At 45.4% G+C, this 21,618-nt stretch overlaps 1 protein-coding gene across 1 annotated transcript in view; it reads left to right on the top strand.

The window, feature by feature from the left end:
• LOC145401341 (atrial natriuretic peptide-converting enzyme-like) overlaps nt 1-21,618 on the top strand; it is a 175,734-nt gene that overhangs the window by 93,400 nt on the left and 60,716 nt on the right. Inside the window, exons 3-4 of the mRNA XM_080273666.1 lie at nt 8,657-8,870; nt 9,370-9,536. Coding sequence (XP_080129792.1) covers nt 8,657-8,870; nt 9,370-9,536 — 381 coding nt within the window. The remainder of the gene's footprint in view (nt 1-8,656; nt 8,871-9,369; nt 9,537-21,618) is intronic.

The following is a 21,618-nucleotide window of genomic DNA, read 5'->3' as shown; positions in this document are numbered from 1 at the left end:
AGGAGAGGGAGTGAGAGAGTGTAGGGAGAGTAATGCATAGGGAGCCATGAGAGGGGATAGAGGGAGCAGGGAACGGGGTGAGTGAGACGAGAGGGATGGACGGGTGGGAATGGGGTGGGAGAAGAGGATTAAAGGAATAGAGGGGTGGGAATGGGGAGGGAGAGGGGGATTAAAGGGATAGAGGGTGGGAAGGGGATGGAGGAGGGAGAGTAGAGGATTGGAGGGATGGGAAGAGGGTGGAGGAAACTAGAGGGATGGATGAGAGGGTAGGAGGAGGAGGAGGGAAACTAGAGGGACAGAGGGGAAAGAAAGTTTGGGAGCTGAATGAGAGGAAAGGTGAGTGGAGGAGGGATAGAAGCATGGAGAGGAGGGAAAGGAGAGAGATGAGACTAGAGGTATGAAAGGGAGAGAAATGAGAAGAGGGAAAGGAGAGAGATGAGACTAGAGGTATGAAAGGGAGAGAAATGAGAAGAGGGAAACTCGAGGGATGGAAGGGAGGGAAGGGAGAAGAGGGAGACTAAAGGGATGGAGGGGAGGGTGCTCAGGTATTTCAGGGGTAGCGGTGTGCCTTTGTGACCGACTCTAACACGGGAAGCAGTTGTCCATCATTGTCACCGTCACCAGCATCACCGTCACCACCACCTTCATCACTACAATTATCACCACCACCACCGTCTCCTGTAGAGGAAGTGGTTGTTTCACACAGATCATTACTATTATCATCATCATTATTGTTACTGCCACCATTATCACTACCACCATCATCACCATCATTATCACTGCCACCATCATCACTACCAACACCATCACCATCACCTCTGTCACCAGCATCACCATCAGTACCATCACCGCCATCATCACCATCACCTTCACCATCGCTGTCTCTACCATAGGAAATCATTATCCCTCACTCTCACAGTATAACCATTATCATCATCATTATCGTCATGATCATCACGGTCTTCACCATCATCATCATCAGTCATCATCACCATTGTTATCATCATCATTTGCGAAAGAGGCGGTTGTTTCTTACACACTGTCACCACCACAATCAACATTATCATCACCACCAGCAGCACTAGCATCACAGCATCATCATCTTTACCATCACCATCGTCTGGAGCAGGGGAAGCGGCTGTCCCTCACAATTGCGTTTTCATCACCACCACCACCACCACCACCAACAACAACAACAACAACAACAACAACAACACCTCCCCGACCACTACCACCATCACCACCACTAGTCATCACCTACAAGGAAATCTCTCGTCTCACAACTCTTTGCTGTTTGTGACTTTTCCCTTGTTTTGTTGTATTGTTTGTGTGAGGGTGTGTGACAGAGTTGTTTGTGATGGTATTTGTGTGATAGCCGTAGCGTTGTGTGAGTTTGAGGGCGAGGGGGAGCGGAGGAATGTATGTAAATTTGTATTACATCGTGAATAAATAATAACAACAGTTTTACAGCGTTTTAGAGTTAACTTCGTGTGTGTGTGTGTGTGTGTGTGTGTGTGTGTGTGTGTGTGTGTGTGTGTGTGTGTGTGTGAGAGAGAGAGGATTGTATAGCGTAATTATATTAGTGTTGCATACCATGTGTGTATGCATACCGTGACTTCGCGTGTAGCTGTGTGTATCATGACTGTATGTACCGAGGCTGTGTATAATGGGTTTGTGTGTACTGTGGTTGTGTACAGGGGCTGTGTGTATCAAGCTGAGTACCGTGTCTGTGTACCGTGGCTGTGTGTACCTGAGCTATTTAATGCCAGAGCTGTGCGTAACGTGGCTGTGTGTACCGTGGTTGTGTCCCGCGGTACTGGGTGTGCAGGGGATTAGTGTACCCAAGCTGTGTGTACGAGGCTGTATGTACCATGGCTGTGTGTACCGTGACTATGTGTATAAGTACCAAGACTGTGTGTGCTGGGGCTGTGTGTACCGGGGCTGTGTGTACTAGGGGTCACACCTGGCCTTCCGGTGCGGCTAATATTACCAGGCTTGACCACCCCAGCTGCTTAACCCCACCAGCTGCTCACCCGACCAGCTGCTTAGCCTTTGCCTCTCCATGCCTCACCATGGCAGTTGCCTTACTCTGCCTCTCCCCACTTCACCAGTTACATATTCTTCTTCTCTTATCCTCATCAGGTGCTTTATCATACCTCATTCCCAACCTCACCCATTGTCCTATTCTTCCTTGCACTCCTTACACTCCTCCAACTTCCTTGCACTCCTTACACTCCTCCACCATCTTCCTTTCCTTACCTCGTTATCCCTCTACCTTACCACATCAGTGCCTTACCTTACCTCACCACTCCTGCTACCTATTCCTTCCTCACCAGTTTCCTTAACGTGCCTCTTCCAGCCTCACCACTACCTTACCCTGCATTTTCCTTCCTTACCGGTTGTCTTGCCCTAGCTCATCATTCCCCTACCCCACCGCCCTGGCTGCCTTACTCTGCCTAACCCATATAGCCACCTCACCTCACCAGCTTTCTTACCTTTGCCCCTCCCTGCCTCACCAACCCAGAGTCTCTCTCAACCTCCCCCGTCTCACCACATCAACTGCGTGACCAACTTTCCTGTACTGCCTCACCAAACCAGCTACATTTTCCTTCCTTTGACTACTTTACCCCGCCTCCCTCTGCCATTCCTTTGCTCCCTTTGCCTCTCACTTCCTCCCCCAGCCTCACACTTCCATACCCCGCGTCACTGCCTTACTCTGTCTCACAGAGCCTCGCCTTACCTCACCCTGCGCCACCCTACTTTTCTCATCCTCACCCAAACTCTCGTTGCCTCATTCTGCCTCATCGTACCTCCTGCCTCCTGTATCACTCTTCCTCCCCCTTCCTCACACTGTCTCCCTCTTCCTCGCTCTGCCTCCCTCTGCCTCGTGTGACTCACCATACTTCACCCTAGCTCACCTGACTCCCACTTCTTCACCCTGCGCTTTCTGGCTCACCCTGCCTCCTGCTGCCTCACATTGCGTCCCTTTGCCCCACCCTTCTTCCCTGTACATCACCCTGCTTCCATTTGCATCATTTTACCTTTCTAATTCTTCGGTCTGTTCATCCGTTTGATTTTATACTTTCCTCACCCTGCTTTCTTCCCTCTACTTTTTTTCGTTCCCTTTCCACCCTCCTTCCTTCCTTCCTCTCCTCTTCCTCCTTTCCTTATTTTCCCCCTTCCTTCTTCCAGCTCTCTTGTTTGCTTGGTTTCCTCCCTCCTTCCCTCCTTTGCTCCTCCTGCTCCCCTTTTACTCTCCTTTGTTTTCCTTGTTCCTTCCTGAGTCTCCACCTCCTCATGTCATAGTCTGTCTGCTTCCTTATTTCTTTCTTCTCTCTCATATTTTTCGTGTGTTATTTCTCTCTTCTCCCCTATCCTTCATCTCTCTCTCTTTCTCTCTCTCACAAACCCTTCCCCCCCTCACCCCCCCCCCCCGTCAGCTGTGCTCAAGTCTTAGTACCGTCATCACTGCCAGGTTCCAGATGTGTGTGTGTGTGTGTGTGTGTGTGTGTGTGTGTGTGCCCTAGGTGTGTTTTCGTGTGTGTATGTGGTTGTTTATGTGCGCGTTCTATAGGAGAGAGAGAGAGTGTGTGTATGTGTGTGTGTGTGTGTGTGTGTGTGTGTGTTTGTGTTTATGGTTTCGGGCTTTGTGTGTGTACATTGTAGGTCATGCATTTAGCCAGAGGGATAGGAGTGAGGGATGATGGTAACACTTTTGACCCACCCTGTTGCTTTATAGCCTCCCATATACACACACCTGGTTTATGCCCACATCCGTAATGCGGGGATATGAGGCAGAGGGGCGTACCACACACCTCACTGCCAACCCTACCTCGCTGCAAACCCTACCTCGCTGCCAACTCTACCCTGTCTCTGGCCCTACGCACCTTACTACCCCAACCTTACCCCACTATCGGCCATACCTCACTGCCAACTCCACTTCACTGCCACACCCTACCTCACTGCCAAACCCTACCTCACTGCCACCCCTACCTATCTCTCTGTCAATCCTGCTTCACTGCCGACTCTACCTCATTACAGCTAACCCTGCCTTACTACCAGTCCTACCGCATTGCCAACCCTGCCTCATAGTTTTATGCTTTAGTTTTCATTTTTTTTCAGTTTTTATCGGAAAGTACAACGTTCATTAGTTCTTTCCCCTCCTGTTATGTCAAGCGAGGATGTGGCTTTGTTTCATGTCCTTGCGATGGTACAATTAGGACAAGTTAGGTTGGGTTTGGTTGGAGTAGATTGGTATTTCACTTTTTTCTTAACACCAGATAATTATGATCAGATTAAGGGGTATATCACACATCGAAGGGTTTGGGCAATTTCCCATTAACTGTTGCATATTGATAATGATGATTTAATTACCTGTGGCGATAGCGATGCTGGTATTGTTTTCAGTTTGTCTGTGTGTCTGTATGTGCCTGTGTGTGTGTCTGTGTCTCTGTTACCACGATATCTTCGCAACCCCTCAAGATATCATTACAAAATTTTACAGGTGTGTAGTAGGGATGAAAATCTCTGACGAGCTCGAAATTGGTGAAGGTAGGTCAAGGTCAAGGTCATATTCCGAGCCGCGCAAGATATGTATCGGCTCGCGGCTGGTGTGATCCTCCCTTTGGGGAGGGGGCCTCTAGTTTGTAATTTCTCTACCCCCATTTCATTTTATTCAGTATATGAAAAAACTCTCGTTGTGATGGGGTTTATCTGCCTGCTTTCCTTCCTCTCTGTCCTCTCTTCTCCATTTTCTTCCTTCCCTCGCCTTCCCCTTCTGCCGTCCCTTCCATCTCCTCTTTTTCTCTTTCTCTTCTCTCGTACATCCTTCCTCCCTGCTTCATATGGGACTTCCTCTTTCTTATAGTTTTTCATTTTTCATTTTTTTTTTTTTTTTTTTTTTCACCTCTCTTCTTTCCAGTTGGCCGTCTCCTCCTCCCACATACAATAGCCTCCCTCTCCTCCTTTTCATGCTAATATATTCACCCTCTCTCATCCTACCCCGCCATCCCCACCCACCTTACTTCCTTCTCCTGCTGCCTCTTACTCTCTCCTTTTCTCCTCTCTAACACACCCCTCTCCTTCCCACATAGCCCATATTAGGCTCTGTCCTCCCCTCCCCCCCAACTTTCTTCTCGTATACAAAACGATTCCCCCACTTCCCTCTCCCATGTATATCAGTTTTTCCTTTCATATCCAACCTCTCTCTTCTTTTGCCTCTCCCTCCTCATCATTCATTCGTTCCTTACTTTCCTTTCCACTCTCCGTTCTTCGTCTCCTCCTTCACGTAACTTCTTTCCTACATACATCCGCGTCCTCCCACTCCCTCTCACCCAAAGTAATTTTCCCTCACCAGGCACCCTCCCATTCTTTCCTTCCTTCCTTCCTTTCTCTGCGTTTGTTTCTCTCTCCTCTCGTCTATCACATAACTCCCTCCTTCGTACATACATTAGCCTTACCTTAATTCATCCTTCTCAGGCAGAGTTATTCTCCCTTCCCATGCCTCCCTTTTCCTCCCTTTCATCCTTTCACTTTCATTTTCTCTCATACAAATCCCTCATCTTATATACAGGAGTTTCCTTCCAGTCATGCAGATTTTTCTCTCTTTTTCATCCTTTCGCTCCCTCTTCTCTTTACTCCCTCCTTCCCTTTCCCCTCTCTCTTCATATAATCCTCTCCTCACTTATACTAACCTCCTCCTACTCTTCCCTCTTATGCATATTTGTTTTCCCTTTCTTATCGTACCACTCCTCTTCTCTCTGTCCTCCCCTTTCCCTTTTCTTCCTTCCTTCCTCCCTTGCTTCGTTCTTCCCTTCCTTCCTTCCTTCCTTCCTTTCTTCTCTCACACATCTCCCTCCTTCTCACATAATATTAGCCTCCTCCCACACCCCTCTCATGCAAATATATTCTTCCTCTCCCTCCCTCCCTCCCTTCCATCCTTCCATCCCTTCCGAATCTCTTTCTTCTCTCCCACAACTTCCTACTTCTCACATATATTAGCATTCCATTCATACAAATTTATTCTCCGCCCAGCCCCCCCCCCCTTTCTTATTCCTTCTTTCCTTCCTTCCCTCCCTCACCTCCTTCCTCCCTCCCACATGTATTAGCCTCCTCCCACTCCCCCCACTCATGCAAATATATTCTCCCTCTCCTCCGCCCGGTCCTGAGTCAACCTCTCGGCTAATCCCCATTCGCTCGGGTCATGCCTTCGCCGCCTCAGGACAAACATGCTCCCCTCTATCACCATTATCACCGCCTTGCTACCCACCGTCTCAAGGATAAACACTACGTCTATCACTGCCATCGCCACTGATATCACTAGTACCACCAGATCGATTCAGCACCACCAGTTTCACCACGTGCCTTCGCCCACACGTATCCCTCTATCACAATTATCACCAGCCTGTTGCCGCTGTCTCCAGGATAAACACCGCCACTATCACCACCTTCGTTACTGATATCACAACTTTCACTCAGCACACATTATCGTAGCAAATCGACTTACCACAGCCGTGACTTTAGTATCACAATACTCGCCACTGTTAACCATCCTCTCCAGTATCATCACCATCACCACCACTGTTAGTACCACCATCATCATCATATTCTTCGGCCAAGGAACCCCATCATCGGTAATCCATCCACAACTACCAAAATTTTTATATCACTGCTGTCACCACGCAGTTACCACCATCTTTGTCACTGCCATCACCACTAATATTACCCACATCACCACAGTCCTTCACCACCACGGCCATTGACCATCTGGAAGAGTTATGCAGATTGTCCATGAAAGTTGTTTACCAATTTAATCTTTTATTTTTAACAGCACATTATTGGTACAGCGGCAAACCATAAACCAAATTAGAGATCTAGACCAGGTGTCGTAGTCACCTGGGAGTGAGTCATAGGAGCTTCAAAGTGTTAATAAGCAAGTTTATGTCCTTAGCTGCACCTCTACCTCCCTCAGTCCTGCTTTTCCCTCTTTACACCAGCCATTTTGTTGATTTGCATTCCACGTGGCCCGACTTCCACCTTCCTTCCACCAATTTCCATATTCCTCGTGGCTTCCTTCATTAAGTCGACTGCCAGGCTCGTATTTAATCATCTCTTGCCTCGACTCTTCCATTATTATTCATGTGTATTTCTTCGCACATTCTCTCTCTCTCTCTCTCTCTCTCTCTCTCTCTCTCTCTCTCTCTCTCTCTCTCTCTCTCTCTCTCTCTCTCTCTCTCTCTCTCTCTCTCTCTCTCTCTCTCTCTCAATTTTTCTGGGTATAAACAGATGGATAGGTACTACATATAGCTAAGTAGACAGAAAAGTGAATTAACAGATAAATCATTTCATGTCTTATCATTACGAAAACATATGAAGCTCGATACCTCCCAGACAGGACTTTTCTTGCCTGGAATTATACTGGTGCCTTTTGTGTTTAAGGCATGCTGGACCCACGATCTCACTGAGCTTGGTGAGAACTGTCGAACTGGGTAGAATATAAAGGGTGGTCCATATATTGCTCTCTCTAGTCTTTTGTGTTGCGAGGACGGCTTAATATGCATTTGTTAGTGGCGACCACATTTTCGCTGCCTCATGACTTCAGCCATAAAACAGACACTAAAGCAATAAAAGGATTATGGGAAGCAGAAACTAAAGCACGGCAGACACTAGCAACGCTGATTGGGCGACGCAGCAGACCTTGAGAACTGGGTTGTGTAATGTATGGACCACCTGTATATAACCTTCATTAATCTCATGAGTGCGAGACGTCCATCCTGACCTGCATAAAATCACCTGGAGGTAGCAAAAATAAACTTAGTGGCTTTCTCGGTCCGAAGTGGTTAATAGTACATTTAGAAACACCATCTGCCACGCCGAAGAAAAAAAAAAAGGTTAATGGTTTTAGTTTAAAAGTTGAAATTTGAGTGATGGTATATTAATGGGGAGGTAGTCTAGTGGGTTAGCAGGGGTGTTATGGAAATTGTGGGGCATCAACAGGTGATTGATGATGGGCAGTTGGAGGGGAGGGCTCTAAAACTACTCCTCTTCCCCACCCCACCATCCCTGCCCCCTCCTCCACTTACCCACTTCTCCCTTCCCCCAACGCTGCTGCTCCTACATCCATTCCTGATTCTTCTTATCCTACACCCCCTCCCCCAACTCTATTCCTACTCTCCCTGTTCTACCCCCACTCCCCCTCTCTCTTCCCCTATTCTCACCCCTTTCCAGTCCCTACCCCCATCCCATTCACCATCACCCACTCCCCCCGTATTCCCACCACGTCTGTTTCAAGGTTAACGATACGGCGTGATTTTTTAGGCGACCTTAATTAATGGTGAACTATGTAATGACGTGTTGTAATGACCTGGGAAAACGTGAGAACATGTTGTATCTGGTATCCTTTTCTTATTCTGTGTTATCCTTGTATTTTTTTATATGTTTTTCAAGCACTTAGACGGAGCAGCGTTGTATTGACCAATCGATTTATTGTGTTTTTATCATCCATCTCGTGTTTTACCACCCCAAATCTTGATGTGAGAGCAAGAGTTGTGATGGTGATGATGATGATAATGATGATGATGGGTATGATGATGATGATGATGATGATGAAGATATTGATGACCTCATTTCCTTAACGTTCGTCACCTTGGTTCCGCAGATCAGTTCCTGGGTCTGGAGTTGCCCCACGAGCGAGTGTTCCGCGGATCTTTCCAGGTGCGCAACGGAGACAGGTGGAACTCGCAGCTGGCAGACAGGAACAGCCCCACGTACATCGCCAGGGCAAGCCAGTACGCCGCCCGCCTCGACAACATCTACGCCAACTCCATCTTCAAGACGGTGTTCATTCGGTCCGAGGTGCTGGGGCTGGATAGGTGAGATACCCATGTGACGTCGTTTTCTTTTCTCTAATCGCTTTGATTTGTGTGTGTGTGTGTGTGTGTGTGTGTGTTTTGGATATTCCCTTCTCTCTCTCTCTCTCTCTCTCTCTCTCTCTCTCTCTCTCTCTCTCTCTCTCTCTCTCTCTCTCTCTCTCTCTCTCGTTTGCTTTTCTTCATGCATGCATCTCATCAACGAAGTTTTCACATCGTTTTTCCATTTGATTTTTCATATAAAGACTCTAACCTCTCCCCTACCGATCGTCTCACTCTCCGTTTGCTCCAAGCCGCCCTTCTCCCTTCCTGCCGTACACTCATTCTTTTAAGCCACCCCTGGATATAACATGGCCTGTGCTGGATGTAGCCTTGGAAAAGATAAGGGCAGCAAAAATTGATGGTCTGCCTTAATGACCCTCAGCAGTAGTCAGGCATTAATCTTATATTCACTTCTTTTTCTCTCCCCCCCCCCCAACTGACCCCCTCACCACTCCCTCAGGGGTACTGATGACGCTCTGGTGGTGCACTTCAACCTGCACGTCAACTACCGTCGTCTGCACCTGGACGCCGCCGACCTATACCAGGTACTGATGACGGAGATACGACGGCCGGACTCCGCAGCGCTAACTGGCATACTCATTGACGAGGACACGCTTGAGATACAGGGTGAGTACTAAGTTGTATTGAGAAACACTGTATGGACACACTAACTACTATATATATACACACACAAGACTGCAACCTTTTAATTTTTTTTTCCTTCGAGCCAAAGTTTAGCAAGACAACCAAAATTAAGAACATTTCAGTTCGAGATGCGTACACACTCTGCGTATGAAAAACTACAGGGAGGGAGGTGTGGACCGTTTAAGGAATACTGATTAAAACGTGACCATCTAGTTACAGTAAGGAGTGTAATTGCCGGTTATCTCCAGCATTAGATATGAACTGAAAATATGTGAGAGCGTAAGGAATCTTTTCAGAGCATCATTCACTCCCTCTGTCATTTTTTCACTCACCGTAATGTGTTGTACTTTCACGCAGTCACTCCTTGTTTCTCATTGCAGTCTCTCTCTCTCTCTCTCTCTCTCTCTCTCTCTCTCTCTCTCACACACACACACACACACACACACACACACACACACACACACAAATAAAATTCATACCAGCAACTTTACCTACATTAGCGAAGATATAACATGGCACCAAAAAAAAAAAAAATGATACTTTTTACATAAACTGCTCGGGTAGATAGTTGGTTGGGTTACTAGAGGGGCGGGTGAAATGGAAGGCCGTGGGAAGAGGGATGCTGGGATGGTCTAAGGTTGAAGAGAGAGAGATAGAGGAGGGAGGGGGATATCGTATTGCGATATTCCTATCCCGAGAAGCAAAATAGAGCTAATAATTGAGGGATGGGGAGGGGTTGGATAGAGGGTAGGAGAGAAAGGGAGAATACCGCAGCCGCAGTGATACCCCAATCCTGAGCACCAAAATAATACTATTAATTGACGATGTACGTATATATATATATATATATATATATATATATATATATATATATATATATATATATATATATATATATATATATATATATATATATATATATATGTATATATATATATATATATATATATATATATATAATATCTGATGTTATATTACAATGTCATTCTGCATATATTTGTCAACCATCGTGCGCTCATTAACTTTAATTCACTGTCACCCCCACAGCAGTGGGTTGGGTTATGGGAGTCCGAAAGGAAATATCACCTAAAGTGTTGCTCTCACGCCTTTTAGGCCCGCAGTGCAGGCCTCGTTCTTAGAGGTGTTTAATGAAACTGATGGTATATATATATATATATATATATATATATATATATATATATATATATATATATATATATATATATATATATATATATATGCAGTATATGTGTGTGTAGGCTATGTATAGTTAGATAGATAGATATATACAGTAGATAGGAAAAGTGTTTTTTTGCGGAGAGACAGGGGGGGAGGGAAGGGGGAGGTAGGAAGGGAGGGGGGAGAGGGAGGGAGATGAATACTGCAATACGATCTCCCTCTTCTAAGCACCAAAATTGAGTAAGTATGAGAGAGAGAGAGGGGGGGGGAGAGGAGGATGAGGGTAAAGATGAGGATGAGAAAGATGGAAATGAAGATGATGTGAAGATAAGGGTGAGGATGAGGGGAAGCATGATGATGAGGGTAAGGGTGAGGGCTAGGGAGAGGGTGATGGAAAGGGAGAGGAAGAGAGAAGGAGAGGGAGAGACAGAGTCTGAAAGATTGTCAGAATGACAGCAAGCTTAAGAGAGAGAGAGAGATATTGATAAAGGGAGTGATAGACTGACAAACAGACACAGACAGAATGTCAAAGGGAGTTTAAGAGTGAGAAGCTGACAGAGCAACTGACAGCGAGACAGAAACTGACAGTGACAAATATCCATCCATCCAGACAGACAGACTAAGGGACAGGCAGACAGACTAAGCGACAGACAGAGTAAGCGGCAGGTAAACAGACAGACAGACAGAAAGCCAGACAGAACATACCATACCTCATGCCATCCTCCTTACCTGGTACCTCCTAATAATCCGGTACACTTGCATCTTTAATACCAGAAGTTTCTTTCATCAGCATCCCTTCACGCTTGTCATTTCCTGAACATTAGTCTCACGTCCACCGCCACCTCCACCAACATCACGTTCTTCCCTGCACTACCACCTCCTCCCTCCCTTCTCCCCTCCCCATCCCCCTTGCCATCTTCCCCTCATTTTATCCTCTTCCTTCCCCTTCCTTACCCAATCTTTGAGTCATATTTAATTCTTTCTTACACTGCAGCCTCCTCTCTTCTCCCTTCATTCTTGTCATCATCATCCCCTCAGTTCTCCTTCACCTCTCCTTCCTTCTCCCCTTCCGCCTTCTTCTCCCTTCCCCCTTCCTCTCCTTCCCCCTCCCTCTCCCTCTTCCACCCCCTCCCCCTCCCTCCCCCTCCCATTTCCTTTCCCACTCCCCCTCCCCCTCCACCTCCCACTTCCTTTCCCACTCCCTCTCCCTTTCCCCCGGTAGTATGCCACTCTTCCCTGTCCTGCTGTTCTCGCCACTGACAGGCGATTGAATTAAGTTTTGAGGGAGATGTCTTGTAAGGAGGTAAAGAAAATTATCAGCACCCTTTCACTGTGACAGGTCTCCCCGGTGATGAATGTCATTGAACTTTATTCACGTCGGTTGAGGAAGCTCCCAAACACATTTTCCTTAGCGATTTATTTTTATTATTACACGTTACTGTAATCTTCTGTGCCACATAAATCCTTCCAATATCGCCATACTCTGCATAAATAACGTATATCTGGAAATTAACCAGCCATATCCAGAAATAAATCGCTATGGAAGATGTGTTTAGAAGCTTCGGACGAGAATGCGAGCCAGTGTCTTACAGTAACAAGATTATGGTACAAAAGACGTTCACCGTAATGGAACAGTTGATGACCATGTACTGATGCATTACAAAAAGTGCGGTAAATAAACTTGCCTGAAGCTAGCACCAGTATACTAAGCTGTTTCTGTCTTATCGCTGTCTAACATCTGATCCCACATCGTCTGAGAGATAGATTATCGACAAACAGAACTGAAGCATTTTTCTATCCCTTCTGAAACGTGATTCCATCCAAGACACTTTACCACGAGGGAGAGGATACACCCCAGGCCAATTGAGAGAGAGAGAGAGAGAGAGAGGAGGACACAACACGGAAGATCTTGTTAATTAGGGAAAGTCTCTTCATTAGGCAGTAAGGGACCACTGTCTTTCTCGATTCTCCTTCACAACAAACAGGAAAAGAGAGAGAGGGGTGGAGCTTGTGTACGCTAGGCTGTGTGTGTGTGTGTGTGTGTGTATGTGTGTGCTTTGTAGTTGTACGAAACACTGTCTTCAAAATCGCATTTTTTTAATAGTGTTAATGCTTGATGAGTGAGTGTGACGGACTGCGGAGTGGGAGTGACATGTGGTGGCGGGTGATGGAATGGTGATGGGATTGGTGAGTGGCCCTGAGGAGTGGCGGGTGAGCGGTGACAGGTGAGGAATGTGAGGGGAGAAGTGAGGGATGTGAGAGATGAAGGTAGTAAGCGGGGGAGCGAAATTGAGGGGTGTGTGAGTGTGAGAGATGAGGGAGTGGTTGAAGGGGAGTATGGTGAGCGAGGGGGTGAGAGGTGAGGACGGTGTGTGTGAGATATGTGATGGTGAATGATAGAGGGGTGATACTGTTGGGGTGTGGTGAGCGAGGGTTGAGGGAGCGGTAACGGGGAGGAAGGTGTAAGAGGTGAGAGTGGTCAGTAGTGAAAATGAGTTATGTGTGGGAGAAGCATGTGACACTGAATGATGGACGGGTGGCACTGATGAGGTGCGGTGAGTGGGAATTGTAAGGAGGTGGAAATGAGAAGCGAGGGAGGTGGTGTGAAGTGAATATGGCTGTGGTGTTACGTGGCAGTGACGTGTGATGACGAGTGGTTAAGAAATGCGTATTGATTGGTTATGGTGAGTGGTAGTGATGAAGGATAAGGGGTGAACATGTGGTGATAAAAAATTAATAAGAAACAAGAGTGATGAGATATCATTTATAACCTCAGCCTGATGAAGTCATGTGTATTTTGTTTTATCCACTACCAGATGTTCTATTCAGCTTAGTAGAGTACCATAATACTGAGAAAGTTAATGAAGTCTGTACTGAACCCTCCTGAACTAGACATCCTGAGTAAAAATCATAACGAGACAGTAAGAATAATATGTGTGAGACGTAGCCGGACTGAAGTGTTTAAAAAGTAAAGTTGGTGGTGGAGAAAATGATGCAAATAAAGTGATGAGAGCATTTATGTCAGCACCAGCTATCACCACCACCACATCTCACCAAATCCTCCCCTCGTCATTCCTTGCCCTTCCCTCCTACACCCCACAGTACACACTACACTCCCTTAACCTAAACACCCCACTAAACCTTCCCCGCGGACTGCTTGTCTCCTCTCAGCTAAACGTCCCCTTTCACACACACACACACACACACACACACACACACACACACACACACACACACACACACACACACACACACACACACACACACACACACACACACACACACACACACACACACACACACACACACACACACACACACACACACACACACACACACACACACACACACACACACACACACACACACACACACACACACACACACACACACACACACACACACACACACACACACACACACACACACACACACACACACACACACACACACACACACACACACACACACACACACACACACACACACACACACACACACACACACACACACACACACACACACACACACACACACACACACACACACACACACACACACACACACACACACACACACACACACACACACACACACACACATTTCTTCCCCCCCCCCCTCACCTAAACCGTCCTCACACTCTCCTTACCCACCTTTCACCTAAAACACTCGGCTCACACGCTCAGCTTGCCCCCTCCCCCCCATCCCTTTGCACGCACACTTCTTAACCCTTCTCTAACCTAACCCTTTCCCACACTCTCCTTACACCCCTCTCACCTAGAGCACTCCGCACACACGGTGCATGCCACCCCCGTCATTCCCCCCCCCCACACACACACGCACTCCTTGTCCCTCTTTCTCCTAAGGACTCCCTCCACACGCACACACACACTACGCGCCCCCTCACCTAAACCCCCAGCTCCTTGCCCCCCTCTCGTAAATTAATACAACTGACTTAAACTTGGCCTAGGGACGTGTAATTAATTAAAGTTGCCTCTTAATTGATCGCCCAGTGTAATTGCTTCTCGGATATAATTAATCAGGGGCTTAAATTGATCGTCTCTGCTAATTATCGGTAACTAGCTGGCGGACGAAGCGTTGCCAGCTGTCACCGAGAGAGGCACCAAAGACAGAGAGGTCGTACTGCTGAGGAAGACACCAAGGACAAAGGGTCGTACTGGCCTGGGGTTAGCAGGTTCCCTTTGTAAACGACCACGTAATTTATTAACTCCTCGATTCCAAGGACATATATTTAGAGTTTATTTTTGCTGTTTCAGACGAGTTTTATTCAGCTGAGGAATAATCTCGTACTGAAGAAGTTAAAGAAGACTGTATCTATAACCTATCACCATAAAAAAGTCTCTTCTTAAATTGAGTGAAATCTAAAAGTAACAGGAATAAAGCAGGAAATTCGTGTTTAGATTCAAGGTATATACTCCTTAACTAACTCCAAAGCCGCAGTTTTTTCGTTTTATTCTTGTCACCGTCAGACAGTATTATTCATTTTACGACAAACCTCATATAGTGAACAGGTAGTGAGAGAAGATGATACTCTTCACCCTGAGAACGTCGTATCACTTTGTTATTGCAGCTGCCAAACGAATTTAGTCAGCTTATGAAGAACCCCTTGATAGTAAACGAGCTGCTAAATGTTTATTGAACCCATCCATTTCGGAAAGTCGGTCCTAAGGTTAATAAAATCGTTTTGGGATAACAATAATAAAATATATAGTACGTCATTGGATTTGGGAGGTTAAAGCTGAGTGGCGAATGTACAGGCAAGCTTTTGATAAGGTTCCATTTTAAAACCCCTGTAAGGAAGTGGTCAAACTGCAATTAAGATTACATGACTCAATCAGCAACGATTTAGAAAGGTCAAAGTTCATTTTTGCGCCAATAAGGGTTTCATTTATAACTTCAGAAATTGGGGGTTGCCATACCCTTCGCAAACTCAGGTATAATGGTATGTCCTTGCTGGGATGTAGACACAACAAACTTGTAATTTACTTATAGTCAAAATTAAGATTTCTTCTGACAGAGAATATGAGAAAAAAGGAACGCAGACTCATTCCTGCTAATACCAGTCTGTTTTGACAGAAAACTGAATGCAAGTTTCTTTGAATTTCGCATAATTTATCTCAGCACATTGTACATTTTCATTTTACTGTATGTTATTTATTCAAACTGTCAACATAAATTCCTTCAGTAAGTTGACGTATTTTTGTTGTTTCGTATTCCACTAGACAACTGTATTCTGCGTATGAAAGCCAGGTAACAAGCATAAAGTACAAAAGACGTTCTCGGGCCACGGAACAGATGTAGGAAAGGAAGTGACGTCAGTTCAGGAAAGTCAACTGCAAGTCATAGTCTAGGTGACATATTAGGCTTCGTAGCATCCTTTCCTTAGCAGTTTATTTTGTAAGATATATATATATATCTATATATCTATATATATATATATATATATATATATATATATATATATATAGATAGATAGATAGATAGATAGATAGATAGATATAATTGTGTGTGATGTTTTTAGCAAGTTTGCGAGCTTCTAGCATTTGGTTCTTTCTTCTTTACGTAAATAAAAAAGTCCACATTAATAACATACAGGACAGTATTCAGGTGAAATGTACAAATTAAATCGCCAAAGATGAGGTATTGCAGGATCGCCAAGCCACTCAGAATGCGACGCTACGGCCCCAGGTGGCTGCAGGGAATTTAATTGACCCGCGTAAATCGTCGCTAGAACACGGCCATTGACGCGAGAGGATCCCTCGTACGGGTGGTAGGGGGTGAATTTAATTAGGTACCGTTATTAGGTACCTGATATGAAGGAACTGGACGAATGGGAAGTTCTCAGAGACAGTTCATCATCATCATCATCATCATCACTGACTCCAGTGCGAGATGAGGACACAGACGAGGAAAATAGGATAAGAGGAAATAAATAGATATCGTCACTAAGGAGCATGGGAGTGAGCATGGAAGTAAAAAAAAAAAAAAAGAAAGAAAGAAAGAAAAGAAAGGTCGTTGCATAACAGTATTGTGATCCCCACTCTGACGTATGGAAGCGAAGCTTGGACCATGTTGGAAGGACACAAGTAAAGAGTGGGAGCAGTGGAAATGAGTTATTTGAGAGGAGCATATGGAGTTACATGGAAAGACAGACTGACAAATGATGAAGTAAGGAGCGTTGTGGTGCGGATGTCGATGTGCTAGAAAACATTAGGAGAAATACACTGAGGTAATTTTGCCATGTGGAGAGGATGGAGAGTGAGAGACTAACTAGGAGAGTGTATGTGAGTGAGGTGGAGGGGGGGATAGGGATGGGGAGACGGAGTTAATGGAGAGACATACTGACAAATGAGGATGTGAAGGAGCGTTGTGGTGTGGATGTCGATGTGATAGAAAACGTTAGGAGAAATACACTGAGGTGGTTTTGCCATGTGGTGAGGATGGAGAGTGAGAGCCTAACTAGGTTATATGAGCGAGGTGGAGGGGGTGGGAGAGGGAGAGGGAGGCCGAGGATTCTCTGGAAGAATAGAGAGGAATACATTAGAGAGGAGTGTAAGTTGGGGGAAGGAAGAGAAATGGCAGGAGACAGGGCGACATGGAGGCGATTTGTTTGTGGCCACTCCTTATGGGGTTAAGGTGTCTGGCTATAGGTAGATAGATAAGTAGACATTAAGCAGTTAAAATTAGGAACTGTGGACGATGACAGAGTGCTCATATAGAATCATCATCATCGTCGTCATTGTCGTCGTTGTCTTTCACACTGAATCGAAGAGCTATCAACGAAGAAGTGTGGGAAAGGTACCCTGGTGAAATAATCTAAGTATGTATCGTTATTCAAAAAGTGAAAATATGTAACTGTAGACGAAGATGAATTACTCACAGGCGTATCATCATCATCATCATCATTATTCACACTAATGCGAGAGGATGCTACAACGAAGACTAGACAAAATGAAGTGAAATAAATTTTGTATCGTTCTAAATAGCTCAAATTAAGGAACCGTATACGACAGTCCAATACTCGAAGGCTCAACACCACCACCATCGTCGTAATCATCACTTACCTGGCAGAGATGCTGACATAATAAACGAAACCAAACCTAACCCAATCTAACTTAACCTAACCTAACCTAGCCTTGCTTAACTTTAACTCCGAGGAGGCAAAGAGAGCGGCCCAACTTGCCCCATACATTAGCGCCTCCGCCTCATTCATCAGCCATTATGAACACAAGACAAACTTATCCTCGCTCCCCAGCACACTAAACAAATGATACAGCTGTTACCCTTGCTTCACCCACTCCTCCGTTTCCCTTCTCTCCACACCAGCCCTTGCTTCACACAGGCCCTCGCTTCACACCACCCCTTTGTATCCCCTCACTCTACACCACCTGTTTGTATTCCCTCGCTCCACACGACCTTTTTGTATCTCCCCGCTCCGCACCACCCATCTGTATTCTCTCGATCCACACCACCCATTTGTATCTCCTCGCTCCACACCGCCCATTTGTATTCCCTCGCTTCTTCACACTACCGGTACCCATTTTATCCCTGCGCCCCACACCAGCCCCCACCTCCCTCGCCCCACGCCACCCCCTCGCCGTACATCACCCTCCGGCTCACAGCACTCCAGCTCCACACCACCCTTCACTTCACAACACCCATTACTCCACATAAATCATGGTACGGACCAAGTTAATGGAGATCTGTGTCCAGTCCATTTAGTGGGTGGGGGTACTCTCCTAAAATGGAAAGAATCGTCTGTCAGTAACAAGAGTAAATAATATCTTGCTCACATGTCTGTCTTATTTATTTGTCTCAACCATATGCAGTATGTCTCACGTATATAATCTGTCTCACATATATATCTCACTCATACACCGTTATATCTCACGCATATATCTGTCTTATCCGGGGGGAAGCGGTGGCTCAATCGGTAGAGTGGTGGCGTGCGGTTCTACCGGACCCATGTTCAAATCCACTGAACAATTTAAAGATTTGAATTTCATGTAAAGCAGACTTTACTGATCTACCAGTAGACCCGCCGACATGTAAAAATACTCCCACTACTACCAATACACCAGTCTTGTATGAGACAGCCCTAGCATGTATTCAATATGGACGGTGGGTGTTAGCGCCGAAGTGGTGACATGTAGAGGTGTATATGTAGGAGGACTACTGGGCCTTGGGAGCAGGCTGTGAAGCCTATGCCCAGAGTCGAAGCACATAAAAAAAAAAAAAAAAAAGTTTGTGTCAGGTATATATTTTTCCCACTCATATATGTCTCACGTATATCTCATACATCTGTTTCACCTACATATCCCATTTACATGCACCACTCTTTCTCTCTCTCTCTCTCTCTCTCTCTGATGTACACACACACACACACACACACACACACACACACACACACACACACACACACACACACACACACACACACACATTAGTCTGTCTCACGCATCACACTGTGTCAAGGGGCGTACGTTCAGGAAATGCTGGTATTGATACAAGGCGTCTCCCCGATCCCGGTCTCTTCGTCTTGTGTTTGATAATGGAGAAAAACTCAGCCTCCAATTTGCGACATAAACACGAAGAGTAAACGCTGAATGTCGCAGCCGCCGTCCGCCCTGGAGTTGCGTGTGTTTGAGTGTGAGCTTGCGTGTGTTTGGGAAGTTGCGTGTGTTGCTGAGGTGAGTGTGAGCTTGCGTGTGTTTGGGAAGTTGCGTGTGTTGCTAGGTGAGTGTAATTGTGTTTATGTGTGTTGCTGAAGTGAAAGTGATTGAGGGTTTTTTTTCGTGTGTTGCCAAGTGTTTAGGACATTGAGTGTTAGCGTGTGTTGCTGAGTTTAGCGTGTATGGGAAGATGAGTGTGTTTGAGTGTCCTTGTGTGTGTGTGTGTGTGTGTGTGTGTGTGTGTGTGTGTGTGTGTGTGTGTTAAAGTGTATTTCAGTGTGTTGGTGAGTTACATGTTTGGCTGTGCTGTTGAATTGAGTGTACTTTCGCATGTTGACGAGTTGAATGTGTTTGTGACTAAGGATATTGCTGAGTTGAGTGCGTGCTAGTGTGTTTGCGTAGTGGTGAGTGTGACTGAATGTGTCTGGTATGATTTTACATTGCCAAATCAAGTGTGTTTGCATGTGTTACTGAGTGAATTGTCTGAGTGTGTGTGCGTTCCTGAAGTGAATGTTTTAGCGTGCTGGCGTGTGTTGTTTTCTTTGAGTATGTTTGCGAGTGATGGTGAGTATATTTGAGTTTGTCTGCGTATGTTGCTCAGTGTGTTTGAGTGTGTCTGTGTTTCCGAGTTGAGTGTGCTGCCGAGTTGAGTGTGTTTGAGTGTGCTTACATGTGTCTGAGTGTCCTTGCGTGTGCTTCTGAGTTGCATGTGCTCGAGTGTGTTACTGAGTTTTTAATTATTGCTGAGTTGAGTACGTCTGAGTTTGTGTGTGTTTGTTGCTAATTTGTGTGTGTGTAAATATGTGTTTGAGTACATATATTTGTTGCTGAACTGAGTGTTTGCGTGTTTTGTAGAGCTGAGCTGCTAAGATGAGTATGTTCTGCGTTGCTTAGAGATGAATGTGCCTGAGTACGTTGTGGGCTTGTTTCTAAATCGTGTGTGTTGTGCACTGTGTCTAAAATGACTAATATCTTTGTAGTTTAAGGTGAGGGCATTGTTCTGTTCCCTTACTTTTTATACGGTGTTGGCATCAGTTTAATCCACTAGCTGCGGAATACCCACTTAGTATTTTGATTCGACTGTCATCAGACGATTTTACTGTGTTCAAGAAAAAACAAGAGCATCAAAAACTGTAAAAACTTCCTTGTTAATGTTTTAGCCGAGAATAAAGATTTCATTTTTTGTTACAGTGTATACGACACATAACTTTATTCAGCTCATAGAAGGACGCCGTAGTCAAAAGATTGTTGATGTTGTTGTTGTTGTTGTTGGTGGTGGTGATTGTGGTGATAGTGGTATTGGTGTAGCCCCGGGCTAATCTGAAGCATAAACCCAGTGTACTGCAGGCATAAGTCTCCCTTCTTTTACAGTCTACTATCCACCTTTCGGGGGATTTGGATGTAGTTGAGGAACGTTTATATGACCAGGCATTTGAGCCGCCCGGCTATATCAGTGCCACCACATGAAAGCATCCCTCTCCAGCACCACCCAGAAGATTAAAGCACGCTTAGCAGTTCTTTATTTTTATGTATATGTTATCGCCCACGCTGCTGATAGGTGATGTTTATGGTCTCGTCTGTCTCTACAAACTTCATTTTTGGTAGCCTGATAGCTGTTGCCCTTACCCGAATCAAGATCGAATATGAAGTTCTTGATTCAAAGGGAGCGATTGGACCCCGGCTCTGGAACATTGGAATTCATTTACTTCTTTGCTGCCGTGCGTATTTTCCCCCTCTCTTCATGGGCACTATATATTACAGTCTCAGCTTCATTATCCATTTTTTCACCTGCCTTCAACCAACCTTCGTTATGGTATTCCATGTCCATCATCAGTTTGAAATTTGTAGTGTTCCTATATGTTTCTTCTTTTCTTTACCTGTCTGTTTTCCCATCTCTAATTACAACATACATTGCAGCGTTTTTGTCTTTCGTTTTTATCTGCTTTCTCTTTCCTCCTTTCAACACCACGTACTTTATAATCACTTTTTTCTCTTTTCATCAACCTTCTCTTCCCTCCTTTCGTTATTCTTCATTTTTTAAACACCCCATAATTTGCAACTAGTCCTTTTTCTTTTTGCTCCATTTCTTTCTTTCATTCGCCTTCGTCTGTACACACACCTTCCCGTCTTTCCTCATCTGCCCTTCTCATTTGAATCTCATATTTTAGTCGTTTCTCATCTACACCTTCGTT

The sequence above is a fragment of the Coenobita brevimanus genome, chromosome 55 (genome assembly GCF_032717465.1).
Source record: "Coenobita brevimanus isolate Jiangsu-jjx chromosome 55, ASM3271746v2, whole genome shotgun sequence".
Classification (NCBI taxonomy): Eukaryota; Metazoa; Arthropoda; class Malacostraca; order Decapoda; family Coenobitidae; genus Coenobita; species Coenobita brevimanus.
Note: the sequence above shows the minus strand (reverse complement) of the source record. Positions and strands in the feature narration are given on the sequence as shown.